The sequence below is a fragment of the Haliotis rubra genome, unplaced genomic scaffold (genome assembly GCF_003918875.1).
Source record: "Haliotis rubra isolate DU_JTF1 unplaced genomic scaffold, ASM391887v1 Scf60, whole genome shotgun sequence".
Lineage (NCBI taxonomy): Eukaryota > Metazoa > Mollusca > Gastropoda > Lepetellida > Haliotidae > Haliotis > Haliotis rubra.
This window is the reverse complement of record NW_025767302.1, coordinates 1,997,611-2,015,113: the sequence shown is the minus strand read 5'-3', so window position 1 is coordinate 2,015,113 and position 17,503 is coordinate 1,997,611. Positions and strand designations below refer to the sequence as shown.

The 17,503-nt window shown below is 37.4% G+C and overlaps 1 protein-coding gene across 2 annotated transcripts in view; it reads left to right on the top strand.

Annotated features, from left to right (window-relative positions):
• Window positions 1–2,810: 2,810 nt before the first annotated feature.
• Window positions 2,811–17,503, top strand: part of LOC124255475 (CST complex subunit CTC1-like) — a 39,164-nt gene continuing 24,471 nt past the window's right edge. Inside the window, exons 1-4 of one of the 2 annotated variants that reach the window (XM_046689397.1) lie at window positions 2,811–2,895; window positions 6,842–6,920; window positions 14,594–14,662; window positions 16,036–16,096. In XM_046689397.1, coding sequence (XP_046545353.1) covers window positions 6,862–6,920; window positions 14,594–14,662; window positions 16,036–16,096 — 189 coding nt within the window. In that variant the 5' untranslated portion in view covers window positions 2,811–2,895; window positions 6,842–6,861. Of the gene's footprint in view, window positions 2,896–6,823; window positions 6,921–14,593; window positions 14,663–16,035; window positions 16,097–17,503 lie in introns of both variants that reach the window. The other variant, XM_046689396.1, reaches the window with a different exon arrangement.

Here is a 17,503-nt window from a genome sequence, read left to right as displayed (position 1 = left end):
CATTCTCAATAAAGACATTGTATCACAAGCGTTCGGTCCGGCTTGGCCCGGGGGCTCAAACGCACCTTATACCTCACAGATGTATCTTGAAATGTGTTTAAATTCATAGATGTGTATTATATCTACCTAAATATCACCTTGTAATGTTATCGAATTCAACATGTAAAGATCAGATGATTTGAAAATAGGCTGCTACTGCCCAGCTCGGCCAGTTTTATATGGATGCATTTGGAGAAAGTTAGGCGAGACACTGTGGATTTAATGAAAACATACTTCTCCCACTTCTCTCTCTAATACTTCTATTGTCTGTATGCGTGTTCAGGAAAACAGGATTATCAGAAACGCTTGAAGTTTACAACATCCGGCAACGGCATCTCCGAGTAACCTCTGGCAAAGCTCTCACAGTGAAAACAATGTTCTCCCGAGCCTGAGCTTGGCAACACAGTGTCATTGCCGTGGATGTGTTTTCATACTTTCGTATGTTCAAATTATATAAACATAACATCTCATACGGCAAGTCATTTTAGCTGATACCTTCTGATATTTATTAAATGACTGATATGTTCAAATCATGTCATGAATAGCTGCAACCGGCTATCTATATCTCTACTAGTATGAATTGATGTTTATACTGTGGAAACTGTACGGAGAACATCCTGTATTCTGAACCACTAAAAAAAACCCCACCTCTTTCAAGCATTTCATGTCATATAATTGGGTATAATATCTTCTGATATTTATTAAGTTAATTATATGTGTAAATCATATCACGAAAATAGCTTCAGCCTGCCATCTGTATCGGTATTAGTATTATACTCTGGAACATGTACGGAGAACATTCCATACGCAGCATAACACGAGTGGAAGCATAAATAATTATATATATATAATTGAACACTGGGCTTCACTTAAAGCAACGTGTTAGATTCAAATACATGTACAAAGCTTTTAGCCTCAATAAAGAGGTATTTAGGTAGATATAATACCAATCTATTGCTTTAAACACATTTCAAGATTCATCTGAGAGGTTTAAGGTGCGTTTGAGAGCGCGGGCCAAGCCGGACCAAAAGCTTGTGATACTGTGTCTTTGTTGAGAATGTACAGAAAATAGGGCTTCACTTTGAGCAAGGTGTTTGCTTCAAATACTACGCTTTGAGACTCTGTGAAGTGATATGTAGGTAGATATAACACTAATCTATGGATATAAACACATTTCCAGATACATGTGTGAGGTTTAAGTTGTTTTTGACAGCACGGGCCAAGTCGGGCTGAACAGCGACTAAACACTTTTGATTGAGGCTATGTTGAGAATGGAGAGAGAAAAGGGCTAACTTTAACGAACCAGTTATCTTTACATGTTGCATTTGATAACATTACAAAGTGATATTTAGGTAGATATAGTACTAATCTATGGATTTAAACACATTTCAAGATACATCTGTGAGCGATAAGGTGCGTTTGAGCGCCCGGGCCAAGCCGGACCGAAAGCTTGTGATACTGTGTCTTTGTTGAGAATGTATAGAAAATAGGGCTTCACTTTGAGCAAGGTGTTTGCTTCAAATACTACGCTTTGAGACTCTGTGAGGTGATATGTACGTAGATATAATACTAATCTATGGATTTAAACACACTTCAGGATACATGTGTGAGGTTTAAGGTGCTTTTGAGAGCCCGGGCCAAGTCGGGCTGAACAGAGACTAAACACTTTTGATTGAGGCTATGTTGAAAAATGAGAGACAAGGGCTTCACTCTAACGGAGCAGTTATCTTTACATGTTGCATTTTATAACATTACAAAGCGATATTTAGGTAGATATAATACCAGTCTATGGAATTAAACACAATTCAAGATACGCGTGTTACGTTTAAGTTGCTTTTGACGGCTCGAGCCAAGCCGGGCGGAAAATTGTGGCCGAGATAATGTTGGGAGTGTGGGGAAGAGATCGTATCATTAAAATGTGGGCATGCTTTTAACACGATGAATAGTGAATTTATGGGGTGGTATGTGATTGGATATAGATGTAAAAACATTTTCGGGCCAACGGAAATGTGTATCGGAATTGGCTGAAATATTTATACGTTTTAAATCCCGTTTCGTTTAACGATTCCACTTTTAGACGTAACCTCGGTCAGCCAGTTCACAGGCCTCTCGTCTTCCTGGATTTTAGCCGATTTACTCGTAATAATGTTATTATGGTACGCGTTTGTGGCTTCCGATTGATCATTATTATCATGAGTGTATGTTGCATTGATTAATTGTAGGCATGGTTGTCGTTAATGGGTTTATTAGCCAATAATAGATTTGGCCCGCCTTGGCCCGGCCCGGCCCGACTTTTAGGCCATCCCGTAGTTACGCCCAATTCACGCTCTTATTCCAAACTTTCACTATCACTTTTAAGAGAAAAAGACCATAATCACCACCTTTAATGATATACTCATGTGTATATGACTACAACTGAGAGATACAATTTGTTCAAAACGGTGTAAAACTACTCAATGAACATGTATAGATACAATGATTGTTAATACCTTTGGTGAGTTACAATACATTATGTAACTATGTACAGAGTAAAATGTCGAGACCTGGAGCCACAGGCGAGATGCATTGCGATTATTTGATGGTGGTGATGATGATGATGAAGATTTGGAGATTTAACGTGCGCTATACAATACGTATTTCGCACACGGGCGACTATTTCCTAAAAGCACTTTTTATGTACTATTCACTTTCTTGGCTGAAAGAAAAAATGAGAACTCCGCTCAACGCTATGTCGTACTAACGCTGTGAGGAGCGGTTGTGTCAAATTTGTGGAACGTGATAAAAATGGTGGGAAGAGACAGAAATATTCACAGTATCGACCTTGACAACTGGCAATAATCACCACAGTGGCAAGAGGTTATTTGTTCTAAATGTTACACGTTCACAATGTTGTCGATATATTCACAACACTGCTTGATGTACAGATTATCAACATCAATAGAGTAACATTCAGCAGCTCAAGGGGTGAGCAAATTAGCGGTAAATTTAAAATCTCGAAAGATGTACAGGGTTGAAATGTTGTAGATCTGGATCTAGATCTAACCTTGAGTTTGGCAGCCTGCATATACATGTATACTATAGGCTATATATCATCGGATCATATGTCTTCGACATCATATGTTTTAGGATGACAGTGCTTACTTGAGCCGTGACGAGGAGAAGTTGCTTCACTCAGACATAGTAAATTCTTGAATGATGGCTTGTGTTCACTGTTCAGAATAAAGTACCATTGCTTAGTAGTTGTCATGTTTCATGTTTACAACGTTAACAGTGTTTTCACTGGTTTGTCTCAGGAAATGGGCAGATTAGATAAATTCCTCAACCCCAAAAAGATGAAATGGTATGACTTAAACATATGTTATGGCATGTTGGTAGAGCTCAGGGTGCCGTTGTACAAAACAACCTTAGCGCTAAGACTACCTTAAGTCTATGTTAAAGTATAGGAGTTACGGTCACCTTAGCGCTAAGATCGCTTTGTACAACGGCACCCTAGGCCATAAGACTCCTAGTTTAGGCTGGTTTGGGTATATTTTTGTTTTCATTATTTATAATATCTCTGTCAGCGATATTTAGTTTTGTGTGACAAGCTATAGACAAAAGCAAAGACAACAGTAAAGCTGGAGAGGTAAAAACAGTAACATTGTAATTAAAACATTTGTAGACAAGTGGACAGTTGTTGTCACAATAGTTTTGATTACTGCAGTAACAGTTCTGAATCAGACATTCACGTGGGACTCATTTACCTGAGACCAAAATTAACCTTTGTGATTATAATGCTGTAAATGTTATGGCTCAAAGTTATGTAAATCTATGAAAAGTCATTGTTACCTGCTGTATCAATATACTATCAGCATTTGCAAATGCAGACTTACATTGTCCGGTAACATGCAAGTGTCCCCAGCAAATAAATCAACTGAGGAAGCACCTGCGCCGATGCAGGTTTGATTGGCAGTGTTATGAGGCAAGAGAGTTATCTCCCTTCCCAAGCTCTCCCTTGTCATTTTGCCTTGTTGCGCGAATCGGTGTGTGTTCTGCTTGAGTACGAATAAAACCCATAACAAAGCGTTCTTTTGTGTCCCTTCGATTCACAAGTGGCACAGTACCTCCAACCCCAAACTGGTGCTGACAGTCTCACATCTGCCGATAATGTTGGCCCCTGATATATCCAGGGGTGTTAAGCGTAAACAAAACTCCAGTGATGGAGTTAGTCAAATAAACATAATAATATTATTGAGATTTGATAAAGTTAAATCAAAATTGAATCATTCATCATTTATCTGGTTCTGTTGAATGTATCTGATACTGAGTACTTGTTATGAAACTTGCTAAACAAGTATTTATGTTACCTTTTTGAACCAGTGACATTCTTTTTATTGTGCTACTCAAATATTGATGGTGCAGCCAAACTTATAAGACAGGTTGCACTTGGTGCAGGTACTGAAAACACACAAACAACAAAATTGCACCCTGCATGTTTACAGACCTTAGATGAGACTCTGTGTTTACACAGGATCCATAAAATATGAATGTCGAACACATATCCAGCCCGTCAATCAAACAAGATCAAGCTCTTAGTTAGAGTACGAATCAATGTAATGAAATAAATTGGACCTGGTTATCAAATATATTCATAACATGTTTACCACTATTGGTTTTGATTATTTTAAACATAATATGAAAAAAGGTAAGTAAAAGTATTTTAGTTGATTAACACAAGGCATTACTGATATCATGTGGATAAAATCATGCATAAATCTGCATACCTGGGGTGTAATCAATATGTTTTTGAATTTTGGGACGTTTGTTCTTTACAACCTTATCAATTCTATTGATATCCAGTAGAACTAGAGATCATAATCTATACTTTTGTCATGTGTAGTGGAGTACTCAAATAAGTCTTGGGTTTGTATCAATGCAGCAGAAATATAAACTGTTATGCTTATTTATGGAACAATAAAAATGTACCATTCTCAGCTAAACCTCATTGCCGGAAATATATGTAGGAATTAATTATTCATGTGACCTGGAAGGCTGTTGTCTGGCCACAGATTTAGTGCAGATTTTGGTTAAGTAAACTTTTTATTTCCTAATTGAGGTTGTTATCATCACGACATAATGTGGTTAGGGGTCTGCCTGCCCATTCATCTATCCGTCTGTCCATCTGTCAGTAATTATTATTTTAAAACCATTCTAAATGTTTCAGTGAAACCTGGCAGATATATCATAAATAGGCCCTGATGTGGTGCGTTTTGTTTTATGTTTTTTAGCAATTTTATGTTTACCTGTTTCCATAGAAACAAGGTAGACTTATCAGAAATGGAAGTGGGTGTTGTTCCTGGAGCAGAACTGAAAAAGCATTCAACATTTTCCAGCCAAACTTGGGACATGTATTAATCAGGGGATGAAGTGGCGCCTTCTGCAATTTAGGAATATTTAGAAATTACCTTTTTGCCTGTTTCCATGGCAACACGTTTGATTTTGACTCTGGTCATATTGGTGTGTTTGTCCAGACCATATCTTCCAAACTAACATGTATTCATTCATGAAACTGTTAGGGCTGGGATGATGCACCGATACATTACAATACATTTAAGTTTGATACAGCTATTGTATTGTCGACTGGTGTATCGATACAAAACGATACACGACTTTTTTCAAAACAGTATTCTCCTAAACATGTTAAAGTACTTTTTTAGAGAAAAATATGCAAGTATGATAGAGTTACTTGTTTGTTAATTACAATAGTGTTATTGTTATACACAAATACCTTGAAATAAATCATTTTAAATCTTAATACTGTGTCATTCTTTCCAGGTGTATGTATCGTAATATGTATCGTATCGCAGGTAAAATATCGTGATACGTATCATATTGTGACATAGTGTATCATCCCAGCCCTAGAAACTGTGATATGTAATGTTTCAATTGTTAACTTTCAGTTTTCCTACTATTCATAACCACTGTGATCTTTGATATAAACTAATCAGACATTTCAAATAATTAATTAATTGGTCAAACGATGAAGTTACTATTCAAATAAGTAAATTCTTGAAAATACACTGAACATAAGGACACAATTTATATGGTTATGGTCAATGTTTGATTAGATAAAGCAAACTGATAATAATGATTGATCAAAAATATAAATTAAAATGATTCCCAATATCAATGACACAATCTACAGAGCTACAGATAACTTTGGGGGTCATTGAGTTATGTACTCGCTTGTGTTCATCTCAATTGGGTATCCTAATTTTCCTTTGAGTAACCAAATAAATTGTACCAACCTCACTCAAACTCAATTGGGTATTTTTCCAATTTCCATTAATTGTGAAAAATAAAGTTTAAATGTTGGTTAACTGGTTTGTTGTTTATTTGATCTGGCATGTAAACAATAAGAAACACTGCAAGTTGCCAAGTTCATGTACTGAAATAGAACCTCTCCATCTTCCTCAGTTATTTTATCGATCCCCAGGCACCCAAGCTAAGGTTTGACATTTTAGTGTGTGCGCATGTAAGATCAAATTTATTGAGTATTTACAAAAATTCAAGGCTGCTTGTACGCAACAGACTTAATAGGAATTGAGTTTTCACATGAATATTTGCATAATTTACTCCGATACGCAGCTTATCTGTACCTCTGAATCAAAGTATTACTGTACAGCTACAGTTTCTGAGCCTGAGTGAAACATACCAAAACAAGATGGGTGCTCTGTCCAATGTGATGACAACAGTGGATTCAATTCCAAACATCAATGATATTATTCTGTTTATTATTCTGCAGATAGTTTCTGATCCTAAGTGACACGTCCTTGAAACAAGATGGCTGCCATGTCCGATGTGATGACCACAGCTGATGCCAGCGTTATCCTACAGATCAAGTAGGTTCTTTAGAATCTAACTACAGTAAACTATGGTTAGGACAAACTCAAAAGGGCCACTTAGTTCTTTTGTTATATCCATAATTACATGCATTTCGTCTAAGGTATACAGCAAGTGGACAAGACAAAAACAACTTTTTGTTATGTCCATCAGTTCACTTTATGTGTGTTCATTATAAACATGGTTTAAAATAATTAGTACCCAGACACCAACACAGGTTTCTGGAAAAGGAGGGGAGCATTTCATGATCAGAAGTTGAATGGGAGATAATTATCATCGTAAATGTAAATGGTAGTGTTGGACTATGTGAACACTTGGTATGTCCAGTCACCTATAAGCTGTCACTAATAACTGTGTATCCCATAGCTGATAAAGGCGGTGGGGTGGCCTAGTGGTTAAATTGTTTGCTCGTCACGCCAAAGACCCGGGTTCGATTCCCTACATGGGTACAGTGTGTGAAGCCCATTTCTAGTGTCCCTCACCATGATATTGCTGGAATATTGCTAAAAGCGGCTTAAAGCTATACTAAGCTATACTCACTCACTCCCATAGCTGATAATATTTCTGTCTGTATAGGTGTAAATGATTCTGACCTATGTAACATATGTTATATTTGAGATTACACTTTCTCAGTGAAGTACACATTCTAGTACTTTTTGGGGTTGAGTCCCATCTGGGCTTCGAACCCACACCCTCAAAATCAGGCACCTACAGCTTGTTCAGCTTGACCTGATCAAGAGAATATGTATAAATGAATTGCGTGACTGTCACAACTGGTTAGGTCTATTATTGTGAAGGGGTGCACCTGTGTCAGATGATTGGTGTAAACGAGTGGACTGATTGTTGTGCCCATGTTGAAAATTTGGAAAGCGACTACTGGGACAGAAATATTGCAGTTGAACATGAAATAGAAAAAGTGATAATTGAACTGGGTGTAGAGAGTGATAGCGAGAGTGAATCGGATTGTGAAAGCAACTGACGTCTGTAAGTTGTAAAGTTAGCAAACCAAACTAGAAAGCATATGGGTGACTGTATAAACAATTCAATTAAAACATGACATGATTGGGTATTTTTCAGAAGTGTTGTTTTCCGGGACAAATTCTGTAACAAATCTATGTATACATGTTTCGCACGAACGCAACATTAATAACATCCTGTGCACCCATATTTAATGAAGATAACCCGATCTGCCGTTTGTGCTATTTGACCTTCCGGGTCATGCATATGTAGAGTAGCTCAGGTCAAGCTGAACAAGCTGTAATCGCGAGCGCACAAAGTCAGGTATTTAACCGGATCAGCTATGGCGGCTTCTACAAAATGGAAGTTGGACAACTGGTGGTGTAGCTCATGTACTTTAAGTACCCCTCTGATAAGTGTAAGTTTGCATGGCTCCCTATTGCCCACTCTCAAAACGTGAGTTATCTGTCCTTGGCGACCGCTATTAAAAACATAATGCGCATGTGCTGGTCAACGCGTATCTACTTCCGGGAAGTGTCGCGCCAGTGCGGCAAATGTCAAGAATGCCGTCAAAACAGCGATACTGTTGTATTTGTAGTAATCATTGTAAGAAATTTGCGAATGGCCGGAAGATCACTATGCACAGATTCCCTGCAGATATACGACTGAGAAGGGTTTGGATTCAAAGATGCAAGCTTGTCCGTTCCAACTTCAAATACACAAGAAATGACAGCACCAGATTATGCTCGAACACTTTTACGGTGAGGGGAGGGACCGAGGTAAGCTTCATCCTTTGCCAACTGTTTTCCCAAAGAAGACATTCAAACTTTCGGTAAGATTGTTTGTGAAAAATTTAGCTTAAAAGCAGATGGTATTTCAGTATTATCCATCAAAGTGATAAAGCAAGGCTTAGGAGGTTAGTCGTATCGTGTATCATGTAGACTAGTACACATACAGATCAAGAATTGAGATAAATTTGACTTTATTATGTGAATTCCAAATGAAATATGAAATAATTACGTGCATGTTATTAGAACAATATTGGTAAGTTGGTAACCTTATTCCTTTCAATGAATCCATCCAAACATTAGCATTGCAAAAAACGGTTTTAATTCCTTCATGTCATTATTATTTTCTAAATTCTGGAAAATTAGTTGACATTTTCCCCTGATTACTGCATACATTTCCAAAAAAATGACAGTTGATTGGTGATCATTTTATCTTCTTTTACAGAATGTGTCCCATCTTGTCCATGGAACTACATGTGAGACCGATTTGGATCATGGTCTTGGTGAGAACATGGATATTGATGATGTTAATGAGATTGCTTTGCATATGGAGGATACAAGTATGTGTGATGTGTCAGCAGAGAAATCAGATTCACCTGCAGGACTTTTATCAAGACTTGAACGTTCCCTTAGTCACCATGACTACTGTGGTTCCCAAATGTTGACCAGTCTCTCTGTGAATAAATGTACTCAAACATTTTCGGAACCTGTTACATCAGCTGGAACTCAGACATTTGACAATGAAATTATCTATTGCAATGCAAGCACTCAAACATATGATTCATTGATGCACAGTGTTGGTATTCAAGTTGACAAACCAACATTGACCTATGAGGATATCAGGTGCTCTGATGAAAGTGTTATGTTCTACACTGGAGTTCCAGATTCATCAACATTTGAGGCTTTGTTTGATGAAATGTATGATGATGAGCAGGTTTACTCTGACACATCTGATGGTGGGAGACCACATGCTTTGAGGCAGATAGATGAATTTTTCATGATTCTAATGAGATTGAGATTAGGACTGTTACTAGATGATTTGGCATACAGATTTAGAATTTCACGTGCAACATCGCGGCAGACTCTGCAACAAGTGGTTTGACTATTTGTATGTTCAACTCTCGTTTTTGGTGCAATGGCCAAGTAGGGAGAATGTTAATGCAACAATGCCAGATTCATTTAGTACAAATTACCCAACCACTAGAGTTGTCGTAGATTGCACAGAGATATGGACAGAGACACCTAGTTCACTTCAGCTACAGTCACTTTTATACAGTGACTATAAGTCACATATGACCTACAAGGCTTTGATTGGGATAAGTCCAGCTGGTGTTGTAACATTTTCTTCAGATTTGTATTGTGGTAGTATCAGTGACAAACAGATCACCAAACTTAGTGGCCTTGTTGAATTGTGTGAGGAAGGTGATGCTATCATGGCAGACAAAGGTTTTCTCATCTCTGATTTTACTACACCTAGAGGTATTGATCTAATCATTCCCCCATTTAAAACTAAAAAGCAACAAATGACTCAACATGAGGTGAATGTAACCAAGAAAATTGCCAGTTTGAGGATTCATGTTGAGCGACAAATGGAACGAATTAAAAACTTTCGCATCTTACAAGGTACTATTCCCATCACAATGGCTTCCCAGGTAACAAAAATATGGCATATATGTGTTTGTTTGACAAATTTGCAACCACCTCTTGTTCTTAAATGATATAAATTTGAATGAATTTGTTCGGGTTTGGAGTACATGTAACTTCAATGATTTGCAGATTATTTCTTGAAATGTTAGAAGACTTAAAAAAACTTAAACATAATGACTTGGTGAATTATTTTAGTTTGTTTGACATAGTCAGCCTTTTTTTAGACCTTCATTAGGCCTGCAACATATTTTTCAGACATTTTTCACTTTGGTCTCTTTGAAACGCTTTAGGAATATTTTGATAACGGTCAGGTAACCCCCTGTTATTACAAGCTACTAATTATTACCTCAAGCCCTGTTCTGTTAGCTGTACTCACTCCACTGCAACTGGATTAACTACTACTATTAACTAACTTGTTAGGTCAGGTGTTGGTTGTGAGTAGGTGTCTAACAGAACTTATAGATAGGTATAGATAATAGAGCATCACTGCTCAGTGATCATTATTGATCAGTAGATCATCACTGTTGCTAATAATTGACAAAACAAATACGAAGATTCTATATTTATTTACATTCACAAATATATTAATTCCTGTTTTACACAACATCCGCATTGTCCATCATATGTACAATGACACACAGGTATATATTGTCAATAAGAACATTTACATTTTTTACAAGAAACCTATTTTTTTGCTTTATCTGTAGTATGTGAATGCCATTAGAACATTACTATAAAGCTGACAAATTTGTAGCTTTATTGGTAGAGCATGTCATTCAACAAATGTAATATTGACAAATGTGTTAAATACTGAAATAATAGTGTGCTTGAAAATGTGCCTTTCTTTATTTTTATTATACAATGCACCAGTTATGAAAGGATGTGAACTGTGAACAGTTAACCTTAAAGGGAGATAATTTAGCAAAACTACTTTGTAGTGCGTTTTCAGTTGTGGCAGGTTTTAGTGATGCTCTAGGTATCCATATGCAAATACCAAATTGTGATGTTTCATATTATTAACGTTTGTCTTTACAACATATATACTGGTACAGAGGCCTCAATACTACAAGAAAGATTTCACTTGACTCTGTAGCACTGAATGGTTCAGGAAGTTCCATAAGTATATTATCTCTCTAGCTGTTAAACAGCTATCCATGTTGTTGAAAGTGAGTCAGTATTGATCTGCACACAGTTATCAGTTCACCAATAAAATAATTTTAGTGATCTGTTTGTGTTTTGTTATATATACATATTTAAAAACACTACTAATTGATCTTCAAAGCTGATAATTATTATAAGCCATCAAATAAGATGGCAAAAGATTTTAAGAACATTTAGCATGCAGAATAAAGCACTTAAATACAAGGGATGAAGCAATTTAGTTACAGACAAGTCTGTTTCTTGTGTCATAGTGTAAGTGATTTCATGGTACTTGCTTTCACTGTAAATGTACAATAGGAAAAAATATTTATATTTGGTTATATTCAAGCACTTGAACCTACTCAGTGGATTGGTATTCTGCACATGCTACATTTAATTCAAACACTCTTTTGAGAACTTTAGGCAAACATTCTAGAAATATGCACTTGTCATTTTCACCTTGTGTATTCAAACACTTTTCAAGCAAGCATGAACTCTTTTTCATTAAACATTGCCATACTGTTTCAACAATGAATGTGAACTGGTCAGCACAGGCAATCACTGATACATTTATAGGAACACTTGAAATCTTATTTAATTATACAGTGGAATACCCCTTTTCACTCTTCTTGAGAATAATTCTGGAATTACATTAGTCAGGTAAAATTTGTTCAACTGGGGCAGCATGTCATTCCAGACTTTTTCATCAAATCTGATTCTGTCAACAGTCCACCCATTCAAAGTCCAAATCATGAAATCACACCACAGTCTTTCAGTAATAGCCATTTGACCCTGAATTTGGTAATAATATCTATGAGACCTTTTAAGACGAACACGGTAATTCTCATCTAGGGAACAGTAGAATCTAGGATCCTTGGCACCTCCTTGGGCTCCATCCATTTCCAGTCACAGCGTGCAGGACACTTTATCTCAAGAACACCACCAGTATGTCCATCATCAGTCTGTATCAAACCATCAGGGCTAGCACCAAGGTGTGGATACTTTGGATTAACAATAAGGCCACATTGTTCCACACAGACACAGTTCTTGTTTGCTGTTTGATAGACCTTGCGTGCTGCAGGTTCATGACTGGTTCCCCATTTACAAAAAGTAACATCAGAAATGTGTCTGTAGCCACAAATATCTTTAAGATGATTATCTGGCTTTGTGTCACTGCGCATCAACACAACATCTCCAAATTTAGAAGAAGTAAGTCTTTCACTTCTTGCAGCTAACCATAAGTCGTTTTTATGCTGACCTCCTGTTAATGTCTCGATACAATGGGCATCTTCCTCTGACACATGCATACAATCAAATAATACCTGCATTTTTTGCTGACAATCAGTGGAATGAAGATCTACATGGTCACAATATGAAAAGGAAATGTTATGAAGGGGAGGCAGAGAGGGTTTCATGTTTGATGGCGTAGAAGTGTCTGCATAAAACTTTAACCAGGCAGCATTGGAATGCTTACTTTCAAGTTTCTGTTTAAATCTCTGACAGTTGACAATGGGTTTAATGTAAGCTGCTTTTTCATTACCAATCTTATCACACTTCTCTGAATTTGAACAATTTTCTATCACTGCTTTCCTTTCATGTAGAACAGAAGATGACTTTCTAAAATTAACATCTTGTGATCTTTTGGACTAAGTTTCCTCTTATGTGGGTTATTCCACTTGCATGGTTGGGATGTGCATGATGTAGTACCGGCTTTCCTCCTTGTTGTCACATCAACTAAACAGTGGCACAGTGCTGCAATGTGATTGCAAGCCTCACCAGCCCTGAAATATGTATATAAAAAATAAATAAATTAGGAACAAATCTCAAATTTTGTTTACATCATGATTATTTGAAATCTTTTCTTCATACTATTTACTAAGAAATGAATTCTCATGCTTATGAGTACAAATTATATGTTACACATATCCTGGGCACTGTTAAGGTTTGCTTGCCTTGAAATTTATATCTCCTGGTGGGGTGTGGCTGAAGAAATTCTTTATGGAGGGAGCAGAAATATAAGGTATAATATTAAATAAGAAAAAGACAAAGAAGGACCACTTACCCAGCTGCACAAGTGCAGTCTGCAGAGTGAATCTTGCCTGTAACCTTTGACAAACAAATCCATGCAATGTGGTCTGGGCATTCTTTCTTGTTGCTCGTAGGCAGTGATGGTATGACTTTGCATCGCATGCGATGGCATGGCTACATACGCCTGAGACGGGCTAAACTCAAGTGAATGAACATGTCTGTCTTCAAAATATACGAAAAGACTTATGCTGTGGCTTCACGTTCATGGTGAGAACAAAGTAGTTATAGACTTCAGTCTCTGAAAAATCAGGAATGGCACTAGTGTCCCGTATCCAGACTGTGAGATTGTGCGGATCAGGAATACTCTCACGCCGGGGTGTTATCAACTTGTTATGAAGTGGTCGAAGTCGGTAGATTTGCAAGCTTTGTCAGCTTGCATTTGTTGGATAACAAAGTCTGCTTACCCCTTTAAGCCCTCTCAACAAGCTCAGACTTCTTACCAGTAACATATTGGCCATGATCGCGGAGGTACGCTTTCAGCTCTGTAACTTTCATGACCTCTATCTCTCGGTCACCAAGCAACGTATCAACAGACGCCATTGTTGCTTAGTACGTCCCGGAAGTTGGAGGTGTTTCGCGCCGGAGTAAATAGGAAGGGAGATAACTCACGTTTTGAGAGAGGCCAATAAATATACAATGAAGGGAGATTTCGAATCCTGGATGGCACTCTATCTTATGACACTACCAGAATATGTACTTTACTGAGAAAGTGTAATCCCAAATATAACATATGTTACATTTGACCACTTTCTAAACGGCATTGTGAGTCTGACATGCCAAGTCAAAAATTTCCTTGGTACTGTCATTGACAATTTTGAATTAAATATTGACTCACTTAAGCAGCAGAAGTAGAAATGGCTGCATTACTTTTGGTGTTGATGATTACTGAAATTTACAGATGACTTGCATCAGGGCTAATTTTTCTGTTCATGTAAATATTGCTGATGTGACGATAAATTTTAACTCACTCACTCACACACTCTGTCCATGTATTTTTTTTAGGTTTGATTGACTACAAACTATATTCTATGCGTATTGTTCATGCTTTTCAGAGATAAATTGCCAAAGGGATTTCTTATCAACCTTGTTGGCAAAATAACAGCAGTCAGTGAAATCTTCAGGTATGATGCTTTGCTTTGATTGTGTTATTTTGTTTATGCCTATAGTGATAGGATGATGTTACTTCCTTCTGGTGAGAAATGGATTTGACATATATTGTACATGTTTACTGTTTTCACGACCCAACATCTTAAACATTGCCACTGATCTCAGTTTACTGTGGGATTTCCTCATGAATTCCCTATTGCGTAGATTGATGGTGGGATTTCCTTATGAATTCCCTATTGCGTAGATTGATGGTGGGATTTCCTCATGAATTCCCTATTGCGTAGATTGATGGTCAGATTTCCTTATGAATTCCCTATTGCGTAGATTGATCGTGGGATTTCCTCATGAATTCCCTATTGCGTAGATTGATGGTGGGATTTCCTTATGAATTCCCTATTGCGTAGATTGATGGTGGGATTTCCTCATGAATTCCCTATTGCGTAGATTGATGGTGGGATTTCCTCATGAATTCCCTATTGCGTAGATTGATGGTGGGATTTCCTCATGAATTCCCTATTGCGTAGATTGATGGTGGGATTTCCTTATGAATTCCCTATTGCGTAGATTGATGGTGGGATTTCCTCATGAATTCCCTATTGCGTAGATTGATGGTGGGATTTCCTCATGAATTCCCTATTGCGTAGATTGATGGTCAAATTTCCTTATGAATTCCCTATTGCATAGATTGATGGTGGGATTTCCTCATGAATTCCCTATTGCGTAGATTGATGGTGGGATTTCCTTATGAATTCCCTATTAAGTAGATTGATGGTGGGATTTCCTTATGAATTCCCTATTATAAGAGATTGATGGTGGGATTTCCTTATGAATTCCCTATTATATTAGATTGATGGTGGGATTTCCTCATGAATTCCCTATTAAGCGTAGATTGATGGTGGGATTACCTCATGAATTCCCTATTATTAGATTGATGGTGGGATTTCCTCATGAATTCCCTATTATGTAGATTGATGGTGGGATTTCCTTATGAATTCCCTATTAAGTAGATTGATGGTGGGATTTCCTCATGAATTCCCTATTAGTAGATTGATGGTGGGATTTCCTCATTTAAATCCCTATTTAAATCAGATTGATGGTGGGATTTCCTCATGAATTCCCTATTGCGTAGATTGATGGTGGGATTTCCTTATGAATTCCCTATTGCGTAGATTGATGGTGGGATTTCCTCATGAATTCCCTATTGTGTAGATTGATGGTGGGATTTCCTCATGAATTCCCTATTGCGTAGATTGATGGTCAGATTTCCTTATGAATTCCCTATTACGTAGATTGATGGTGGGATCTGATGGTTTTTCTGATGTTATGCATGTTGTTCAGACGTAGTGCTTGGTGTATAGCTGCTTTTCTTGTTTCTTTTATTTTTCAGAGTGAAGAAGGATTTGATATTCTTGATTGAATTAGACAGCATCATCAAGATAGTCGTAAAGGTAAACAAGTTCAAGTTGAGATGGGGCGGTGGGGTAGCCTAGTGGTTAAAGTGTTCGCTCGTCAAACTGAAGACCCGGGTTCGATTCCCCACATGGGTACAATGTGTGAAGCCCATTTCTGGTGTCCCCCACTGTGATGCCGCTGAAATATTTGCTAAAAGCGGCGTAAAACCATACTCACTCACTCACTCAAGTTGAGACACAAGTAATAGTACTTACTCAACCTTAACTTTTGACGTGAAATAGTTAACGTACACATACACATTCTTACTGTGAAAAGATCATAGTTTAGTTAGTGTGAAATGTTGAGTCAACACTGTAGACAGCAGCAGATGACACTATTCATTGAACAGTTGTAGGAAAAACTAGAAAACGCAGTTGTTTAATAGCACTGAAACTCATTCCTTCATGACAATGAATTGTCTAATGAGTTGTTTTTGGAAAATGGACTTCTTGTTAGGCAAAGATGTGTAGGTTTAAAACCAAACTGAAACTTCTCTCTAATCCTTCAAACATCCTTTCCGATCTTTAGCCTGAAAAGACTTAAAAACATAGCACTTAGCATCATTTTCAATAGAATTTAGTTTTATCATATGTACCATTGTTTGTGGAGCTAACTGTTCCAAACAGAGTTTTACTTGGGGCAACACTATTTTGAATTAGTGACTAATGTGTCATCTTAGAGGGAGAATATTCTTCTGACCTCTTGGTAGTATGCTTATATTTGCCACTATCCATAGCAGGTGCATGGACCCAACACATTCACTAATACTGATGGTGATAACATATGCTACTCAACATTTGTTAAGGGTCATTACTTTGACAAAACACTCTTAGTCCTTAGCAATTGTGGAATAGTATATAAGGACAAGCCCATATTGAGCCTACTAGCCCTCGGGATACCTGCCAGTGTATGTCCCTGTGTTTGAACATGGTGGTTGTGTGTTGTGTCATGCCTATTGTGTAAATTATTAATCAACAGGACTCACACTAATCGATCACATTTGCGTTAAAGAGTATTGCATTAATCTTTTATGATATTTTGAGAATGGTTTTATTGCTGTTTTATTCATTTATTGAATTTCTGTACTGCTGCAGTTCTCTTTTCGAACTTGATGAAATCACTTTAACTCAAATGGCCTGAAGCTGTCAAAGGATAAAAAAGCCAAATTGGAGAGAATTTTAATATCAACACTGGTTCCAGTTTCAGCTCACCTGACTTAAATGCTGTTTCTAATAACAATACTAGTGTAAAGCACACAACCCTGTGCACTTAAAAGAACCCACGAATCCGTTGGTATATGACCAGATGGTGGCCACATGAATGGGTGCAACACCTTGTTGCGGGTACAGCAACGTGCAGTAGACTTGGACAAAGTACTGTCACTTTGTGTCCCAGTCCACCCA